Here is a 20,706-nt window from a genome sequence, read left to right as displayed (position 1 = left end):
CTATTATTTCTTGATTGATACTCTGTCCTACAGTGTAGCTACTGTTCGTCGCCTATAGACTACTCCCGCCAGTGACTTCTTTCCCTTATTATTTCTCATCTCCATCCAAACTGATTCTACATCTTGATTTTCTGAGCCAATATCATTTCTCACTACTGCACTAATCTCGTTCTTTATTAACAGAGTTGTCCTCGCGAGTTGGCATAAGCTTATCTGTATTTAAAGTGATCCTGACTTGGAGAGAATTAATAAGCATAAGTACAGAAGAACCGATGACTTTAGTCGATAATGTGATCAGGGTGCTAATTAAGAACTGCAAGAGAACAGCCCAAGTCCTTGAAAACAAAGTGCTCCGGAGGTTCGAGGAAGGACTGCTTTTCATATTATTTTTTAGCAATCTTGACCAAAAGACAACTGTTCAAATATGAATAATTTATGTGGAGTTAGTGATTGTTAACACTAATTTGAACAACGATTTAGAAAAGGTGCTGAATTTAAAAAAAAATGTACATAAGGGACATTTGGCTGATTTCTTAATCGAATCTTTAAATGTGTTTATGGATATCTGGCCGTGAGCGATTAGTTGTTACCCAATGTATCTGAATGTTTGTTCTTAAAATGAGGGAGGTTGTTGCTGGGGAATTAATACTTTGAGTCTTTCTGCCCAGTGTCAACATCGAGTAGTCCCAGAACAAATATAGACCATAGAATAAGGCTCCCTATACTTTGACTCAACAATGTGCCTCTGTGCCTCCCTAATCATTGAAGAACACTCTGACCTTTATCAATGTTGGTCATTGTTGTGCCTAAGTTATGGTCATTTGTGTCATAAACTTGCACGCTCAAGGAACTGGATTGAGACTGCCAAACCCATTCCACATGTGATTCTTACAGAGAGACTTTTGCAGTACAAATCGAGGTTTCCATTCAGATCAAGGCTCTGAAGTCAAACACTGTAAAATACCTTGCTGTGCCACAATCTGCTTGCGTGTGAGTCAGCAGGTCATGGGTTCAAGACCCACTCCAGAGACTTGGGCACACAGATCTAGGCTGACGGTCCAGTGCAGTCTTTCGGATAATACGTTAAACCGAGGTCCCGTCTGGCCTTTCGGCTGGACGTAAAAGATCCTATATGGCACTATTCAAGAAAGAGCAGAGAGTTTTCCCTGATGTCCTGGCCAATTATCCCTCAACCAACATCATTAAAACAGATTATCTGGTTAATTATCACATTGCTGTTTGTGGGACCTTTGGTTGCTGCATTTCTTACATTGCAACAGTGATTACACTTTAATAGTACACAATTGGCTGTAAAGTGCTTTGTAATATCCTGAGGTTGTGAAAGGTACTATTAAATACAAGTCTTTTCTTTTTTCCTTCTGTCTGTTGTGACTGTGGCTGTTCAATTTGCTGCCTGCATGTGGATTTGGATTAATTTCTTTGCTCTGGCAACAGCTGTTAGTATGGGCGGAGATGGACTGTGTTACATAGAAACATAGAAAGTAGTTGCAGTTCTTGACGTTAGCTAGATAATTGTGACATCACTATAATCTGCTATCAATTACTAGGAAAATCACAGTTCATTCTGTGTAATCCTGCTCCCGGTGTACATAAATGAGCATTATCTGTTTCTTTAGTAAGCCACTAACCTTTGGGCTAAATATTTGCTGATTTTGAGACAAGATATATATCCTAAAGAACGAGACAATATAGAAGGAAAATCTTTTCCCAATTGCAGCAAAATCACAATTACAATCTCTGCACCCAGTGCACAAAAAATCTCCCACCACAATGGTTTATTCCAGTGTTGCCCAATACGTTAGCTACTGGTCACGTGATGAATTGGAATTCCAGATGTGGTGAATTGCATTAATGATTGGTAAAAGAAAATGATGAGTAGACACCATTGTAGACCATGTGATCTCAGTAGTCATATTCACACGGCATATACATGTGAACTTCCACCTTTTTAGTGCATTTGTTTGTAAAATGGTAAGATAAAAGCAGAGAGTGCTAGTATTTTTGATCGTTGAATGCTTTACTTTCTTGGTTATTGAACAGTGATAGATGTTAAGTATTATACACTTGAAGTACATTTATGTGTATAATGAACTAATTGGGTGTTTTCTACTGGGATTAGTGCAGGTGGCTAAAATGGTGTCGCTGTAGCCACACCTATTTCTGTTGGATGGCCCTGCTTTATGGAGCATGTAACGGAGTTATAATGTAATGTGGTCATATGGCGTTTGGTTAGTTATGTGTGTGTGCTGGGGGGAGAAGCCTGCTGGCTGGTGCACACAGTGTGGAGTTGTAGAAAATAGTATTTTGTTTTTTAAATAACAGGGACTTTAAGGAAATGGATGTGGTACGAAAGATTAAATAATTTTAACTGGAGCTATGGAGTGCATGTTCTAGTCAATTTATGAAAATGAGCTTCAACTTTAAAAGACAGTTCATGTGAATCAACGTGGGATTTACATTTTATATACAAGATTGTGGGATTCTCTGATGGCTCCATGAGCTTCTGGTGTCACACTGAGCCAGAAGGATAGTCTAGGTTTGATCCCCAGTGTGGTCAGTTAGCTAGTTTCAGCCATGGCAAGTGTTGGGGTCATAAAACCGACCTCTATTCAGGGTATCTAGTGAGGCCTGCTAGAAACGCATTGCATGTGGACAGGCTTGGCTGAGATATTCCTAACGGACAAGTAGCCTGCCCCTGCTCACTGTCCAGGCCTGCACGTGAAGTTACCAGAGGAGTGCTCAAGGAACCTTATCCCTGATATGAGTTACTTTTCTTGAGGGGAGAAAATGGGAAGATAAACTATAACTGGTATGAAATGTTGTAAAGGAGAACTGAATAAATTCCTGCCATAGTTGGGGATGTACATATGTACATTGCATGAACAACACTGAGTCTTATAAATATTCACAAGTAAATCTTTGATAGAATACCTGATAAAGGAGAGGTGTAAATATTTCTTCATGCAGATGATTCAGAGTTTGTACTGTGCCATGTTTTTGTTTACTGTCAGTGCCATGTAACTTCATTTTGTTCAGAACCAATTACTCATTTTTGCTTTGTTTCTTTGGTCCAGATGTGTTGAAGGAGCCGGATGGCTGTGTAACCTCTGAGGTAATTCATCTGTTTCTCTACACTTCATCAACGTGCATTGTAACTGCAGCGCTCATGGTATCTTTCCATCACTCGGTGCATGCTACCATTTGTTGTTGTGCATCCTGGGGGTAGAATGATATCAGTATGGCTGGCTCCTGCTCAGTACAATAACTTTGCACATAAGTTTGCCATCCAAATGGAGCCAGGCATGTATTGTGAAATGAGAACTTTGTAGGGTGTTGCATCTGCTACAGAGTTCGAGCCTATTATAGTGGTGTCAACCCAACCAGAATGTATCTAGTGGCGGCCTTGTGCTCAATAGGAGTGTGTAAAGAGATGTTCTAAAATTAGGAGACGCCATGGCAGTGCAACTCCATCGTTCGTTTTTAAGGGAGTTGGTGTATCAGATTGCCCATTGTTGGGGTTTTCTACAGAATATGTGACTTATTCTGCTTGTGTAGAAACTGTTCATTTCTAACTTTCTAAATCTGCAGTTCCACGTTTTTAAGAGTTGTTATGAATGGTGTAGATATCCTTCCGCATATAGCTAAGAGACAAGGTTAGGGGTGGGAGAAATTGCTGGCCTAGCAGCAGTATTTCAGGCTTCGAGTTAGGTTACTGATCTGAGTTTTGAGACAAGTTACTGAGTAACTTCTCCCCCGGCCATCCTCAAAAATGGTCAGGCGGGCTGACTGGAGAATGTAGTTTAGAACTTCACTGCACATGCTCCTATTGACTCGTACCGGGACGATGAAAAGGCAGGAAGGTGTTGTTTTCAGTTGAACTAGTAGCCTGAATGTTCTCTGTGAACTGTTCATTCAATGGCTTAAGAATTCCCACAAATGGTTAACTTTCATATTAACAATTTTTCCAAAAATAGAACAAATGCCTGAGAACTTGAAACAAAGCAGAAGGGAAAAGTAGCGAGCAAATTAGTGTGGGGGGCACGCAGGGGGCGAAGCTTTCCACTTCAGTGGTGGCGTGAAAAAGGAGGCAATGGTTCGGCTGTTCGTTGTACACCCCGCCTAATTTTCTTTACCATTAAAGTCAATAGAAAGGAAAATCGGGCGGGATGTAGAACGGGCAGCTGGTCCTCTACCGCCCGATTTACGCTCCAGCCACAGTCGAAAGTTTTGCTCTAGATCCTGGTAGGAAGTCTAGTCTTAAGGAGGGCGCTTCTGAGAATGAAGCAGTCCCTTAGCACTGCACTACAGTGTCATCCTAGGTTAAGCACTCAAATCTGGGTTGGGACTCGAACCCAAAGGTTTCTAATCCAGAGGCAAGAGTGCCACCAACTCGGCCAAGGTGACAGAATTTCTGAGGAAAAGTCCTATTGAAAGAGATATTGCTGCCTGATTGTTGTTGCCAGCTTGACTCAGTAGTAACACTCTTGCCTCTGGATCAGAAGGTCCTGGGTTCAACCCCACTTCAGGACACAATGTAGGCTGACACTTCAGTACGGTACTGAACGATTGCTGCATTGTCGGATGAGATGTTAAAGCTCTGACAATGCAGCAATCCTTTAGTATGGCACTGAAGTCTTGGCCTATTCAGGTGGCATAAAAGATTCTGTGACACTACTTGAATAAGAGCAGGAGAGTGAATAACATTTATCATTCAACCTACACTACTAAAATAGATAAATGGCCATTTCTATGATTGCTGTTTGTGAGATCTTGCTGCGCATAAATTGGGTGCTGTATTTACCTAAATAACAACAGTGACTACATTTTTAAAGGTATTTAATTTGACTGTGAAGCACTTTGGGATGTTCTGAGGATGTAAAAGATACTATATAAATGCAAGCTCTTTGATGTCACCCCAGTACATCTGTTCCTTTCCAGCTACCTTAAATCAATGTTATCAGGGCTCAGCAGAGGAACCTGTAAACAAAGAAACTGCAAAACAGTTATTTGAGTTCAGTGAAAATCTCTACGGGTCAGAATCTATGGTGCCTTCCTGCTCAATTATTGCAAGAATTGAAATAAGTAAAACACTTGTTAATTTTTTTATTTGAGTAAGTATTTTTTTGCATTGTGTGTCACAGGTTGGGCTGCCAATCAGTGGGGATCTTCCTGTCGTACTGCAACAGTTTGTGGAGGACAAAATTCAGACCACAATGGTATGTAAATGCGGCCGCCTGACTTGCGGGAGGGAAAGAATGGATTTTGCATACCTCGTTTTGTTTGTTCCCTTGTATTTCTTATAGAATCTTACAACACAGAAGGAGGCCATTCGGCCCATCGTGCCTATTTGAAAGAGCTGTCCAATTAGTCCCACTCCCTTGCTCTTTCTCCATAGCCCAGAAATAATTTCCTTTACAGGTATTTATCCGATTCTCTTTTGAAAGTTACCATTTGAATCTGCTTCCACCCTCCTTTCAGGCAGTGCATTCCAGATCATAACAGTTCGTTGTGCAAATTTATTTTTCCTCATCTGCCCAATGGCTTTTTTGCCAATTATTTTAAATCTGTGACCCCTCGTTACAACAACAACTTTTGTTTATATAGCACCTTTAATGTTGTAAAATGTCCCAAAGCGCTTCACAGCAGTGATATAAGGCAAAACAGATAAATTTGACATCGAGCCACAGAAGAAGAAACTACTGCAGATGACCAAAAGCTTGGTTAAAGACTTAAAGGAGGAAAGAGAGGTAAAGAGAGAGTGTTCCATAGTTTAGGGCCCAAGCAGTTGAAGACACGGCCACCAACAGCAGTTATAATCAAGGATATTCGAGGGCAGAATTTGAGTAGCGCAGACATCTCGTGGGGTTGTGAGGCTGAAAGAGATTACAGAGATATGGAGGCATTTGTAAACTAGGATGAGAATTTTGAAATCGAGGCGTTGCTTAACCGGGAGTCCATGTAGGTCAGTGAGCACAGGGTTGATGGGTGATTGTGACTGACCCTCCTGCCAGTGGAAATTTCTATCTACTCTATCAAAACCACTCATTTGAGCACCTTGCCGCAAGGCTTTATCATTCAATCAGGTGGGTGAGATAGTCTGGGCTCCGGGCTAGTCTGTGTGAACCACTCTGATTTTGTTCTGAAGATGCCATCTTTCTGGCGTCCCTATAACGGAGTAAACCTTCTCTCACATGCTAGAGTGATGCAGGCAGTGATATTGGGCTGCCACTGACCAGGTGGAACTAGAATGTGATCTATTCAAGGGAAGAATATTTTTGACTACTTATTCTTTTTTAAAAAAAAAAATTCAGCTGCATTCAGAAACCAGAAAATATCACCTCCAGTAAGGTTAGCGAAATTACAAACTGCTGAATTGTATTTTTAAACCAGGACTACATTTTCCACCTAGCAGTCAATCAGCATTAAAATGAGTGGGAGGTGGAAAAACATCCTCAAAGTATCCACTCTGGGATCCCGAAGGAGAGGAGTGAAGAGGCAGGTAGGATTCTGGGTAATATTTATAGGAACTCCAGGAATACAGCAGCCTCCCTCCAATCTGTGCTGTCTTTTCTATGTAACGTGGTTGGCTCCATGCCCTTCATGCAAGTACCCAAAGATTTGCATGCCCTACCTGCCTGAAATAATGATTGCTTACTCTTGATTATTCAACCTGAAGTAGAGCCCGGGCTTCTGGTTACAGTGTCATTTGGGACATATGATGATTCCATGTCTGAGCTTGAATGGAGTATCTGTAATTGTTTTCCATTACAATGTGCCTGTCCACTATTTGCAGGTACTGGATTTGAAGCTGGTGCCAATGGCTGAGCAGTTTAGTATTTAAACCACCAGGTGGCACATTAATAAGAGAGAGTGTTTTAGATTAAAGTGAAATTAAATGTATTCCTTTTTTCACAATTATTTCAACTAATTTTCCTGTGCCACCTGCTCCTTGCCTCTCTTCCTGGCCTCCTTCCTCCTCTCCCCAGTTGTCTTTGAGTTATTTTCTTTCCCACTTAGTCCAGTCCAAATGCCGCAACAAGTTAGTGCCGCTTTCGCTGTGAGACAACTCGGCAAATGCCGTTGGGAAATTTGGGTCACCTGAGCCTTATCTGTAGATTTAAAAATAGAAACGACACGGTTGGATCAGTTTCATAGCACAAAGGAGGCTCGGGGTAACGCTGTTTCCTAATAGCATTCCCTAAAATATACATGTGTTCCTGCTCGAAGGTGGAAGAAACAGCAGTACTTTATGAAGCAGATGGGAGGGAGTGGGGGGGGATGACAGCAGCATCTCATTAAGTAAGTGAGCCACATCCCTACGAGCACTAAGCCTGGAATGTGACGCTGCCAGCTAGCGCAGAGCCCTTGGACACCCACACGGTATTTGACACCAGATTCAATCCAGGGTTTACTCCTTACAATTGAGCTGTACCTCATAAATAGAAAAATCACGTTGAGGTTAGATAAGTACAGCATATAGAAATATGTGGACTCACTGAACAATAGAGTTATGAGAGTGTTGGAACATTAGGGGGGGCAAATTTGCCCCGTGCCCCGATTTGGGGCGGTAACCTTCCGGGGCCGTGGCTTTTAGCGCCTGGTGTGGAAGTTCCACCGCCGCTGCTGAATTAGGCTTACCACCCCTCAAATGAAACAGAGTGCAATCTCCGGTGCTCCACTTCCTTTGGAGGCGGGACCTGGGGCGCTACTGGGGCGAAATGTTCAGCGCTAGAGTTGGTAGGTGTCCTCTGCTTGGGTTGGGAGCTAGTAGGTGAGAGACGCTTGGATGGGCAGGGCCTGTCTGGTGAGGCGATGGAGCTTTTAGGATGTCTCCAGCAACGAGGAGCATGGCCTGGTACACACAGAGAAAGGCAGGGCAGTGTAAAGCCTTTACATTATGTAAGACATGAACGCATTGCAAGGTTAATGTCTCGAAATCAAGGAAGACTTGCTTCCACTCTAAAAGTGAGTTCTCAGGTGGCTGTACAGTCCAATATGGGAATTACAGTCTCTGTCACAGGTGAGACAGACAGTGGTTGAAGGAAAGGGTGGGTGGGGAGTTTGGTTTGCCGCATGCTCCTTCCGCTGTCTGCGCTTGTTTTCTGCATGCTCTCGATGACGAGACTCGAGGTGCTCAGCGTCCTCCCGGATGCTCTTCCTCCACTTTCAATCGGGCCAATATCCCCAGCATCGAATCACTGACCACACTCGACCAGCTCCGTTGGGCGGGCCACATTGTCCGCATGCCCGACACAAGACTCCCAAAGCAAGCGCTCTACTCTGAACTCTTACACGGCAAGCATCCTAGGTGGGCAGAGGAAACAATTTCAAGGACACCCTCAAAGCCTCCAAAGGCTTTTGACAAGGTCCCGCACAAGAGATTGCAAAATCAAAGCACATGGTATTGGGGGTAATGTACTGACGTGGATAGAGAATTGGTTGGCAGACAGGAAGCAGAGAGCCGGGATAAACGGGTCCTTTTCAGAATGGCAGGCAGTGACTAGTGGAGTGCCGCAGGGCTCAGTGCTGGGACCCCAGCTCTTTACAATATACATTAATGATTTAGATGAAGAAATTGAGTGTAATATCTCCAAGGTTGCAGATGACACTAAACTGGGTGGCGGTGTGAGCTGTGAGGAGGATGCTAAGAGGCTGCAGGGTGACTTGGACAGGTTAGGTGAGTGGGCTAATGCATGGCAGTATAATGTGGTTATCCACTTTGGGGGCAAAAACACGAAGGCAGAATATTATCTGAATGGTGGCAGATTAGGAAAGGGGGAGGTGTAACGAGACCTGTGTGTCATGGTTCATCAGTCATTGAAAGTTGGCATGCAGATACAGCAGGCGGTGAAGAAGGCAAATAGTATGTTGGCCTTCATAGTTAGGGGATTTGAGTATAGGAGCAGGAAGGTCTTACTGCAGTTGTACAGGGCCTTGGTGAGGCCTCACCTGGAATATTGTGTTCAGTTTTGGTCTCCTAATCTGAGGAAGAACATTCTTGCTATTGAGGGAGTGCAGCGAAGGTTCACCAGACTGATTCCTGGGATGGTGGGACTGACCTATGAGGAGAGACTGGATCGACTGGGCCTTTATACACTGGAGTTTAGAAGGATGAGAGGGGGATCTCATAGAAACTTGTAAGGTTCTGACCGGACTGGACAGGTTAGATGTGGGAAGAATGTTCCTGATGATGGGGAAGTAGAACCAGTGGACACAGTTTTGGGATAAGGGGTAGGCCATTTAGGACTGAGATGAGGAGAAACTTCTTCACTCAGAGAGTTAACCTGTGGAATTCCCTACCGCAGAAAGTTGTTGATGCCAGTTTATTGGATGTATTCAAGAGGGAGTTAGATATGGCCCTTACGGCTAAGGGGATCAAGGGGTAAGGAGAGAAAGCAGGAAAGGGGTACTGAGGTGAATGATCAGCCATGATCTTATTGAATGGTGGTGCAGGCTCGAAGGGCCGAATGGCCTACTCCTGTACCTATTTTCTATGTTTAAGCCTCGGCTTTTCCCGGGATGTAAATTGGACTTCGGAGCATGCGCAGTGGTTCGACAGAATTTAGCACCAACATTTTTGCTAGTGTGTCCCCAACCCCCCCAGGTCAGGAGTGTAACAACAGATTTAGCGCCCCCTTCAGCTCTTGGTCCGATTATCGGTGGGAGGTGCAAACTTTTTCAAGGCGCTATAATTACTGCTCCGCCTGGATTAACGCCTCAAAATGGACAGTACCGAATTTCCACCCCTAGAGTATAAAAACAAGGAAGTTACCCTTTATAAGTTACTGTTTAGACCTCAGGTGAAGTACTGTGCCCATACTTTAGGAATGTCAAGGCCTTGGAGAGGGTGCAGAGGAGATTTACTAGGATGGTATCGGGGATGAGGGACTTCAGTTACATGGAAGACTGGTGAAGCTGAGATTGTTCTCTTAAAATCCGAGGAGGTTAAGGAGAGATTTAATAGAGGCGTTCAATATTCTGAAGAGTTTTGACAGTGTAAATAAGGAGAAACTGGCAGGAAGGTCATCTGGAAAGCACTGCCTGAAAGGGTGGTGGAAGCAGATTCAGTAGTAACTTTTAAAAGGGAATTGGATATATACTTCAAAAGGAAAAATTTGCAGGGCTATGGGAATAGAGCATGGGATTGGGACTATTTGGACAGTTCTTTCAAAAAGCCAGCACACGTTCTTCCTGTATTGTAAAATTCCATAATTTGAGTTGACTATGTGCTCCATATTAGTAAAATTGAAAGATGTTTTTTTAAAACAAAACTTTTGAAGCTCTCTTGGCCCAGTGGGGTAAGGTGTGGTCAATAGAGGTGTTTAAAAGGGAGATAGATACTTGGGCAGTGAGGGATTCAAGTCATACAGGCTAGAAGGTTTTGGTCTTAATCTCCAGTTTATGCTGTATTAGCTAATCTCAACTAGGGCCGCAGTTAGAGTGCTACAATTGACCTCCGTGTTCCTGATTACTATGCAGTGACTGCAGTGTGAGCACTGGGGAAAACGAGACTGGGTTATCCCCACATGGTCGAATAGATTGCCAAAACCCATTTTCTAGGCTGGTGTGGACAGCTGTCACTTGAACGAGGTATTGGATGGTAGACAGTATTCACGGGGCCAGAGGGCTTACTCCATGATCCCGCACTCCCAGGTGGAACACTGCACTCAAAGTGAGCATGGATCAGAGGTAGAACTACAAGGTCATAGCCCTGAGAGTGTGAGATTGTGGAATGAGCTTTCATATTCTGTCATGAAGTGGGGGGAAAGTTGGCCAGGTGAGAGGGAGATGACGACCAATGAGCAAAATCAAGTAATGGTGTAGTGGAAAAATATAGTTGTTAATGTAAATGTGGCGACAAAATGTACTTTTTAGTATTCCATTTGAAATGTCTTCCTTTGTTTCTCCAGCTGACAGGAATGATGATTGGAGCTCTTGCTGCCATTCTTATCGTAGCAATCATTGTGTTTTTCATCTACAGAAGAGTGAAACAGTCGAGTAAGTATATTCGAGACTAGTGAGCTAACTGAATAATTTGATGTACTAACATACTGTGACACCCACTCCCCTTCTAACCACGCTTCAAAAGTAAAATCCCCCCCGTATCAACACAAGATTTCTTTTAAAGTCAGTAAACTTTTACTAATTTTTTTCCTTACAGGACACGATTGTGGAACAATGCATTGTATTTGCAGGCAGATGTACCATCTACCATCATGTGACAGAGCAGCAGTAGTTAGACGATACACATGCTGCCCCCCGACTTGTTAGGGGTTGGGAGCGTACTTGAGCTATGAACAGGAAATGCACTATCACGCAGGCTAATAAAGACCAGTGAGAAAGCCCACCATTGTTGTTTCTTCCTTGTAGTAAATTATGAGTAGCCCCAAGTGTGCTCAGATATTAATATCAACAGGTTCTGACCCCTTATAGCCTGACTGGCTAAAGAAGAGAAAAGCCATTGGTGAAGAGCCAGTTCCTTTCCTCCCTCATCACCTCGCTGCCTTGCAGTAATTTTGGTTCTGCCTGTTTAATGCTGGCTCTTTAGCAGGGCTATTTTGGGCCCTAAGAATATCTACAATTATTTGGAACTAATAGGTCAATGTGCTGGTAAGGTGAGTCCCCAATAGTCACGTGCCTGCAGGCAGAACATTAAGTAGGATAGATTATCCATGTTGAATATAATCATCATTGGAGGACTGACTCAAGGATTTTGGATTTAAATAAGATTAACTTTTGAGGATCAGAAGTGAATTAGCTTGAATAGTTCGGGAGAAATTATTACTTGGTAAATCTATGGGCCAACTGTGGAAGCTCTCCAAAATAGTAATTAGATTATGAAACAAGTGTATAACTCCCCACTCCAAAAGGGTTAATTCTGGTATGTCACAACCATGAACCATGGATAATGAGAACAGCTAAAACCAGTATTAAACTAAAGGAGAAGGTTTATGTGAGGGTGAAGAAAAGGGCAAAAATGAAGATGGGGAGGGTTATGGTAAACAACAAACTGAGATTAAGATAACAATGAGCCCAAAGAATAAATATGGAAAAAAACTTCGTATCAAAGGTCTTTCGAAGTGCAGTTCCCATTGCTTATAGTGGGCGTGTTTGTGCGAATGTGATTTGCCCACTATACATGATGGCCAGTACAATGTGGTAATGCTATTATCGTACGTGACTGTGTACAAGAATATTGCTTCTGTGTAGTGACCTTTTGCCCCATTGTTTCCAGCTCCACTCTGACCTGCAGCTTTATTTAAACCGCAGTCAGTGCTTCATATAATTCGAGGGGATTAGAAGGGTTTAAGTACACAAAAGGTAATCGAATATTAACAAGGTGTTATTTACTTATTACTACTTATGCTGCTTCTGCATTCAGTTCCCCTTAATGAAATGCAACCTAGTGAGTACGCACCGCTAATTCTGCCCAAAATAAACAGAGCACTTAAGCTGTAACCGGCCACTTTCAATTTGACATTAATGCAAATGGTTATCGCCTTTTGGCCGATGTAAATGACTGCCCATTTTAAGTTGTGGGGACTGCAGTTCAAAAAAAGGAGTGGGAAAGGAGGCGGTGGACATTAGGAACTGATTTAGATATGAGACATGGTGAAATTGTTAATAAATATTTTGCTTAGGGTTTCACCATTAGAGGAAGAGGTACGGTTCCAGAGATACACAGAAGACTAGAGATTAGTGAGGGGGCAGGGACTTGCAGGCATTAGTACAAACAGAAAAAGTGTAATGAATGAACTAAAAACAGAAAATGCTAGAAATCTCAGCAACAGGCAACATCTGTGGAGGGAAACAGATGAATGAATGAAACAATGAATGAACTGTTTGGGGATGCTGTCTGGGATTGAAGACAAGTTTCCAGATCTAGACAGTTTCTATTCCAGGGTATTAAAAGAAATAGGTAAGTACATTGGGGATTTATTAGCTATAATCTTTCAAAGCTTACTGGATTTGGCAATGGGATCCTAGGAAGGTAACAAACATTAAAATCTAATTCAAAAAAAGGAGGAAGATACAAACCAAGTGACTGCAGACCAGCGAGTTTAACAGTGGGAAAATTGTTGGAATCCATAATCAACGACAACTTGTATTTATATAGTGCTTTTAACATAGAACAATGTTCCACGGTGCTTCATAGGAGCGTTATCAGACACAATTTAACACTGAGCCACATAGAGATATTAGGACAGGTGGTCAAGGTGGTAGGTTTTAAGGAGCATTTTAAAGGAGGAGAGAGAGATGGAGAGGCATAGATGTTTAGCGAGGGAATTCCAGAGCTTCGTGCTTAGGCAGCTGAGGCCTGGCTGCCAGTGTTGGGATGAAGAAAGTGGGGGATGCACTACAGGCAAGGGTTAGAGGAGCACAGAGATCTCGGAAAGTTGTAGGGCTGGAGGGTGTTAGAGATAGGGAAGGACGAGACCATAGAGGGGTAATCAAGGACAGTGAATGAGTAAATTTGATCAGGGTGCGTTGTCATAGTTTGTTATACCTGACTGTGTCAAAAGAATGTTTTAATTAGTCATTGAGGTGGTGGATAGAGAAGTCATATATGTGGATTTTCAGAAGGTGTTTGCTAATGTTCCATGCAAGAGATTGCTAACTGGAATTGAGGCACATGAAATTGGAGGAAACCTTGTGGCATGGAGAGAAAACTGATTAGGAATCAGTTGGGATTAAGAGGGACAACCTTAGGCTAGTAGGCAGGAACAAGTGGTGTCTTCCAGGGTTCTGTGCCACGGCACTAGCTTTTAAGTTTCTCTCATTCTCTTATCATTTGCTGTCTCTGGCTCTTAGCCGCTCGTGTTTAAAAATAAATGGAGGGTATATCTAAATTTACAGATAGTGTTCAGCTAGGAGGTACAGTAAATTCTGAAGACATTTTAAAAATACGAAAGAATATAGATTAAGCAAGTGATAGAATACTGACAGCTGCAATGTAATGCCCCAAAGTATGTGCATGTGAGAATAGCAGACCAATGTAAATGGAGGAGGTAAAATGAACAAATTAGATTTAAGGGTTCAGTTACACAAGTCATTAAAAGCTAGCTCACAGGTGCAAAAAGCAATTTAAAAAGTCAAATGGGATTTTGGGCTTGATAAGAGGTTTTCAATATAAAAGCATGGAAATGCTGCTGACCAAACCCCATTTGCAGTTCATTGGGTTAATTACATGACAGGCAGTGACAGAATTTCCAATATGCACAGACTTGTAAAATTATCCTTATTATGTCCACTTTGGAGCACTCTACTTTGGCAAAGATACACCAGCCTGGGAGAAAATCCAGCAATGAAGAAGATCCCTGGGGTGAGAGACTGAACAATGATGAGAAACTGGGTAAATTTTGGTTGCATCGCTTGAAGATGAGGAGGTTATTGGGTTGATCTAATTGAGGCATTTCAAATGCTGAAAGAAATTTTTAAGGACGGAAACCAGAAAAAGGGTGCATAATCTTAGAGTTTGAGCTAAACCAGGTAAAAATGAACCCTTTCAAAACTGCTGCAAACAGTTCTGATGTGGCACACTGGCTCGGTAGGATATAGATGCAAGGTCAATAGAGGTGTTTAAAAGGAAGGTAGATACTTGAGAAGTGAGGGCATCAAGGGACATGGGAGGGGCAGGCGTTGTCGACTGAATGATCTACCGTTTTTAAGTATGAGCTCTATAAGTAAATGTGCCAACTAGTAAGTTTCATACTTCAGGCTCTCTTCTGGAATGCAGTTCAGGATGAATATTGTCAGCTGAATACATAAAGATAGACAAAGAGGCACTCGAATTCCCGAGCAGTAACATTGCACCCTTAGAATGACAGAACTCCTGTTCTAAACATGGAGCTATGCAGAGATCCACCAGCCATGTCTCGCAGAAGTTGCAATGCTTTGTGAACTAAGATTTCATCTCTTTGAAGGAAATGTTTCTGTGAAATTTTAATAGAGGAAACCAAAAATATATGAGTAACCCCCATACTGGCCTTTAAAGATTCTGGTTCTTTATCCCCTTGCCCCGAGTTAAGCCTTCCAGCTTGCCTTGCTTGAGCAAAAAAGTCCATTTTTTTTTTAAAAGAAAAAAAAATGTATTCCCTGTTTCTAACCAGCCAGCTTTCTGCAAGTATCTTGGTTAATATCTCGGTTCCTATGGACTGGAAGGTAGCTAATGTAACACCACCTTTTAAGAAAGGAGGGAGAGAGAAAACAGGTAATTATAGACCGGTTAGCCTGACATCAGTAGTGGGAAAATGTTGGAATCAATTATTAAAGATGAAATAGCAGCATATTTGGAAAACAGTGACTGGATCGGTCCAAGTTAGCATGGATTTATGAAGGGGAAATCCTGCTTGACAAATCTTCTGGAATTTTTTGAGGATGAAACTGGTAGAGTGCACAATGGAGAACCAGTGGCTGTGGTGTATTTGGACTTTCAAAAGACTTTTGACAAGGACCACTTGAGATTGGTGTGCAAAATTAAAGCACATGGTATTGGAGTTAATGTACTGATGTGGATAGAGAATGGGTTGGCAGACAGGAAGCAGAGAGTCGGGATAAACGGGTCCTTTTCAAAATGGCAGGCAGTGACTAGTGGGGTGCTGCAGGGCTCAGTGCTGGGACCCCAGCTATTTACAATATACATTAATGATTTGGATGAGGGAATTGAATGTAATATCTCCAAGTTTGCAGATGACACTAAGCTGGGTGGCTGTGAGGAGGACGCTAAAAGGCTGCAGGGTGACTTGGACAGGTTAGGTGAGTGGGCAAATGCATAGCAGATGCAGTATAATGTAGATAAATGTGAGGTTATCCACTTTTGGGGCAAAAACACAAAGGCAGAATATTATCTGATGGTGGCAGATTAGGAAAAGGGGAGGTGCAACGAGACCTGGGTGTCATGGTACATCAGTCATTGAAAGTTGGCATGCAGGTGAAGAAGGCAAATGGTATGTTGGCCTTCATAGCTAGGGGATTTGAGTATAGGAGCAGGGAGGTCTTACTGCAGTTGTACAGGGCCTTAGTGAGGCCTCACCTGGAAATATTGTGTTCAGTTTTGGTCTCCTAATCTGAGGAAGGACGTTCTTGCTATTGAGGGAGTGCAGTGAAGGTTCACCAGACTGATTCCCGGGATGGCAGGACTGACATATGAGGAGAGACTGGATCGACTGGGCCTGTATTCATGAGTTTAGAAGAATGAGAGGGGATCTCATAGAAACATAAAATTCTGACGGGACTGGACAGGTTAGATGCAGGAAGAATGTTACTGATGTTGGGGAAGTCCAGAGCCAGGGGACATAGTCTAAGGATAAGGGGTAAGCCATTTAGGGCTGAGATGAGGAGAAACTTCTTCACTGAGAGTTGTTGACCTGTGGAATTCCCTACTGCAGAGAGTTGTTGATGCCAGTTCATTAGATGTATTCAAGAGGGAGTTGGATATGGCCCTTACGGCTAAAGGATCAAGGGGTAAGGAGAGAAAGCAGGACAGGGGTACTGAGGTGAATGATCAGCCATGATCTTATTGAATGGTGGTACAGGCTCGAAGGGCCGAATGGCCTACTCCTGCACCTATTTTCTATGTTTCTAAAAGAATTGGTTGCGGAGGCCCTGACTTCCATGCAATTGTTTACAAGGAAGTCCTATTGCCAAGTGAAAACCTGTTTGCTTTGTGAAGTTGGGTTGTATTACCTGTTCTAGAATATCTGCAATATTGGATAAGCTGGGGAATTTGTCCCAGCATCATTAGAATATATAGTGCCATCTATATTCGTGTGGTGAATAAATGAGGATGGTACCCACTGATTTAAAGGTTCACTGAAAGGATACCTTTGCAACCTAGGCCAATGGCTTCTACCTCAGTGTCCAAGTCTAGTGGTGCTGGAGCTAATTCAGCCATCTTTTGAGTCTCTGAGATCCTTTGCTATCTGACACTTTGATGAGCCCACAGTTGGAATGGGTGAACTTTGTGTGCTGGTGGTCATGAACCAAAGTTGTAAAACCTGGAAGCAGGGCAAGACATTTTTTTGCCACCCTGAAGTTCAAAACAAAATGATCTGTCGCAAAAGATCTCTATCCCCTATTATTACACTGGCTCTCTCGCTTTTGAGATTGAAATCAGATTTCATTCTGGACTGAAAAAGAACCAGTGTAAGTAGGAGTAGAAATATCTAAACTGAGAGTGCTATTTAAAAAAAAAAAATCTTGTTTGGAACTTTAAACAGTACGGAAACTTGTCAGCAGACAAGGATTGGCCATGTGTTTTGTTTCATTGCTAGGAAACCTTGGGGGTGAATTGAAGGATAGTCCAACATTTAAGAAAGTATCTAAATAACTATATGATGCAACTACTTGGAGAAATCCATATACATTTCCAAAACGTTACAGCCAAGGAGGAGCTGACTTGATAGAATAGTGTTTACTGCAAATCTGTGGAAACCAGCCCTCCTTGTAATTTATTGCTTGGCAATGTAGTACATGGAGGATGATGAATGAGAAAGGAAAATAGTCCATTTCTGATTGCCTCTTCATTCTTTGCAATAAAGAATGCATAATGACTGGAAATTATGCTCAGTTACTTTGTCATGACCTGGCACTATTGTATGTTGCCTATCATTCAGCAACAAACAAAGCTTTTAACATTGAACAGTCAGTACAGCTGATATGGATCAATTCTCTGTTCACACATCTGATAAATGAGGTATATAAGTAAACATATATAATATATATATATATGATTTTGGCTGCTTTGTAAGAGAGTGGTTTTGATATCCCATTACTTAAAAATGTTAAAAAGTCAGTGAGTAGCAGAGTGAGATTCATCTCGAGCTCAATTATAGTCTCCAAGGTTGCTCTTCTGGCTTATCTACCTGCTGGCAAGAGGAGCCAAATCCTGCTTAATACTTCAGCTTAGCTTTTATGTTAAATCAATGACTTTGGAGAATGTTAATCAAGGACGTTATCTCTCCCTGGGTGAGGATAAATCTCTCTCTATTCTGATATCCTGTTGTCTCTATTCACTTCTAGACATTTTGCCAGCAGGTAGGCAAATCACGTAGCATCCTAGGAGGCTCTTTGTTAAATTTGAGATGGAGTCTTGTACGTCTTAATGAACATAAGAAATAGGAGCAGGAGTAGGCCATTCGGCCCCTTGAGCCTGCTCTGCCATTCATTAAGATCATGGCTGATCTGATCTTGGCCTCAACTCCACTTTTCTCCCCATAATCCTCGACTCCCCTGCAGTTCAAAAATCTGTCTATCTCCGCCTTGAATATATTCAATGACCCATCCACCACGGCTCTCTTGGGTAGAGAATTCCAAAGATTCCACCCTCAGAGAAGAAATTCCTCCTCCTCTCCGTCTTAAATGGGCAACCCCTTATTCTGAAACTAGGCCTGCTAATTCCCCCACGAAGGGAAACAGCCTCTCAGTATCTACCCTGTCAAGCCCTCTCAGAATCTTTTATGTTTCAATAATATCACCTCGGCCAACCTTTCCTCCTAAGACAACCCCTTCATCTCAGGAATCAACCTAGTGAACTTTCTCTGAACTGCCTCCAATGCAAGTATATCCCTCCTTAAATAAGGAGACCAAAACTGTACGCAGTATTCTTGGTGTGGCCTCACCAATACCCTGTATAGTTGTAGCAAGACTGTCCTACTTTTATACCTCATCCCCCTTGCAATAAAGGCCAACGTTCCATTTGCCTTTCTACTTATTTGCTGTACCTGCATGCTAAGTTTTTGTGTTTCATGTACGAGGACACCCAGATCCCTCTGTACCACAGCATTCTGTAGTCTCTCTCCTAAATAATATTTTGCTTTTCTATTCTTCCTACCAAAATGAAAAACTTCACATTATATTCCATCTGCCAAATTTTTTCCCACTCACTTAACCTATCCATATCCCTTTGCACATTCGTTATGTCTTGCTTTCCCACCTATCTATGGGCCCAAGTTTCGGGCCGCGCCTAGAACGGCACAGCCCCGAACTGGACGCCCGTTTTTCGCGCCACAAAGTGCGCCTAAAAAAAACTTACAGATTCTTCGGCTCCCTGCTGGTCCTCTTGAGTCGGGCGCGGCGCAGCACGAGCTGTAGGGGGCGGAGCCAGGTCCTTGCGCTGAAAACAGTGCCGGATCCTCTGCACATGCGCGCTACAGTGGGCGCGCATGTGCAGTAGCTCCAGGCACCCAAAACTGTGTGGGAGGGGCCTGAAGCACACAGCCCCTAGCCCTGGCCGAATGGCTTCACTGGGACTGCGTGCATAAGGCTCCTCCCACGCTCAGCTCCTGCTTCCTCCCATCTCCTTTCCCCCCCCCCCCCCGTCTCCTTTCCCCCCCCCTCCGTCTCCTTTCCCCCCCCCTCCGTCTCCTTTCCCCCCCCCTCCGTCTCCTTTCCCCCCCCCTCCGTCTCCTTTCCCCCCCCCTCCGTCTCCTTTCCCCCCCCCTCCGTCTCCTTTCCCCCCCCCCTCCGTCTCCTTTCCCCCCCCCCCCGTCTCCTTCCCCCCCCCCCCGTCCGTCTCCTTTCCCCCCCCCCCTCCGTCTCCTTTCCCCCCCCCCTCCGTCTCCTTTCCCCCCCCCCTCCGTCTCCTTTCCCCCCCCCCTCCGTCTCCTTTCCCCCCCCCCCTCCGTCTCCTTTCCCCCCCCCCTCCGTCTCCTTTCCCCCCCCCCTCCGTCTCCTTTCCCCCCCCCCTCCGTCTCCTTTCCCCCCCCCCTCCGTCTCCTTTCCCCCCCCCCTCCGTCTCCTTTCCCCCCCCCTCCGTCTCCTTTCCCCCCCCCTCCGTCTCCTTTTCCCCCCCCCCTCCGTCTCCTTTCCCCCCCCCCTCCGTCTCCTTTCCCCCCCCACTCCGTCTCCTTTCCCCCCCCCCTCCGTCTCCTTTCCCCCCCCCTCCGTCTCCTTTCCCCCCCCCTCCGTCTCCTTTCCCCCCCCCCTCCGTCTCCTTTCCCCCCCCCCTCCGTCTCCTTTCCCCCCCCCCTCCGTCTCCTTTCCCCCCCCCCTCCGTCTCCTTTCCCCCCCCCTCCGTCTCCTTTCCCCCCCCCCCCCCGTCTCCTTCCCCCCCCCCCCCCGTCTCCTTCCCCCCCCCCCCCCGTCTCCTTCCCCCCCCCCCCCCCGTCTCCTTCCCCCCCCCCCCCCCGTCTCCTTCCCCCCCCCCCCCGTCTCCTTCCCCCCCCCCCCCCGTCTCCTGCCCCCCCCCCCCCCGTCTCCTTCCCCCCCCCCCCCCGTCTCCTTCCCCCCCCCCCCCCCGTCTCCTTCTTCCCCCCCCCCCCCGTCTCCTTCTTCCCCCCCCCCCCCGTCTCCTTCTTCCCCCCCCCCCCCGTCTCCTTCCCCCCCCCCCGTCTCCTTCCCCCCCCCCCCCCGTCTCCTTCCCCCCCCCCCCCCGTCTCCTTCCCCCCCCCCCCCCGTCTCCTTCCCCCCCCCCCCCCGTCTCCTTCCCCCCCCCCCCCCCCCCCCCCCCCCGTCTCCTCCCCCCCCCCCCCCCGTCTCCTTCCCCCCCCCCCCCCCCCCGTCTCCTTCCCCCCCCCCCCCGTCTCCTTCCCCCCCCCCCCCCGTCTCCTTCCCCCCCCCCCCCCCGTCTCCTTCCCCCCCCCCCCCCCCGTCTCCTTCCCCCCCCCCCCCCGTCTCCTTCCCCCCCCCCCCCGTCTCCTTCCCCCCCCCCGTCTCCTTTTCCCCCCCCCCCGTCTCCTTTCCCCC

The 20,706-nt window shown here is 45.1% G+C and overlaps 1 protein-coding gene across 5 annotated transcripts in view; it reads left to right on the top strand.

The window, feature by feature from the left end:
- pnpla7b (patatin-like phospholipase domain containing 7b) overlaps positions 1 to 20,706 on the top strand; it is a 354,575-nt gene that overhangs the window by 15,531 nt on the left and 318,338 nt on the right. For 4 of the 5 annotated variants that reach the window (XM_070862864.1, XM_070862865.1, XM_070862861.1 and 1 more), the window contains exons 2-4: positions 3,096 to 3,133; positions 5,163 to 5,237; positions 10,932 to 11,019. In XM_070862864.1, the coding sequence (XP_070718965.1) occupies positions 3,096 to 3,133; positions 5,163 to 5,237; positions 10,932 to 11,019 (201 nt within the window). The remainder of the gene's footprint in view (positions 1 to 3,095; positions 3,134 to 5,162; positions 5,238 to 10,931; positions 11,020 to 20,706) is intronic. The other variant, XM_070862863.1, reaches the window with a different exon arrangement.

Source organism: Pristiophorus japonicus, chromosome 20 (genome assembly GCF_044704955.1).
Source record: "Pristiophorus japonicus isolate sPriJap1 chromosome 20, sPriJap1.hap1, whole genome shotgun sequence".
Lineage (NCBI taxonomy): Eukaryota > Metazoa > Chordata > Chondrichthyes > Pristiophoridae > Pristiophorus > Pristiophorus japonicus.
Note: the sequence above shows the minus strand (reverse complement) of the source record. Positions and strands in the feature narration are given on the sequence as shown.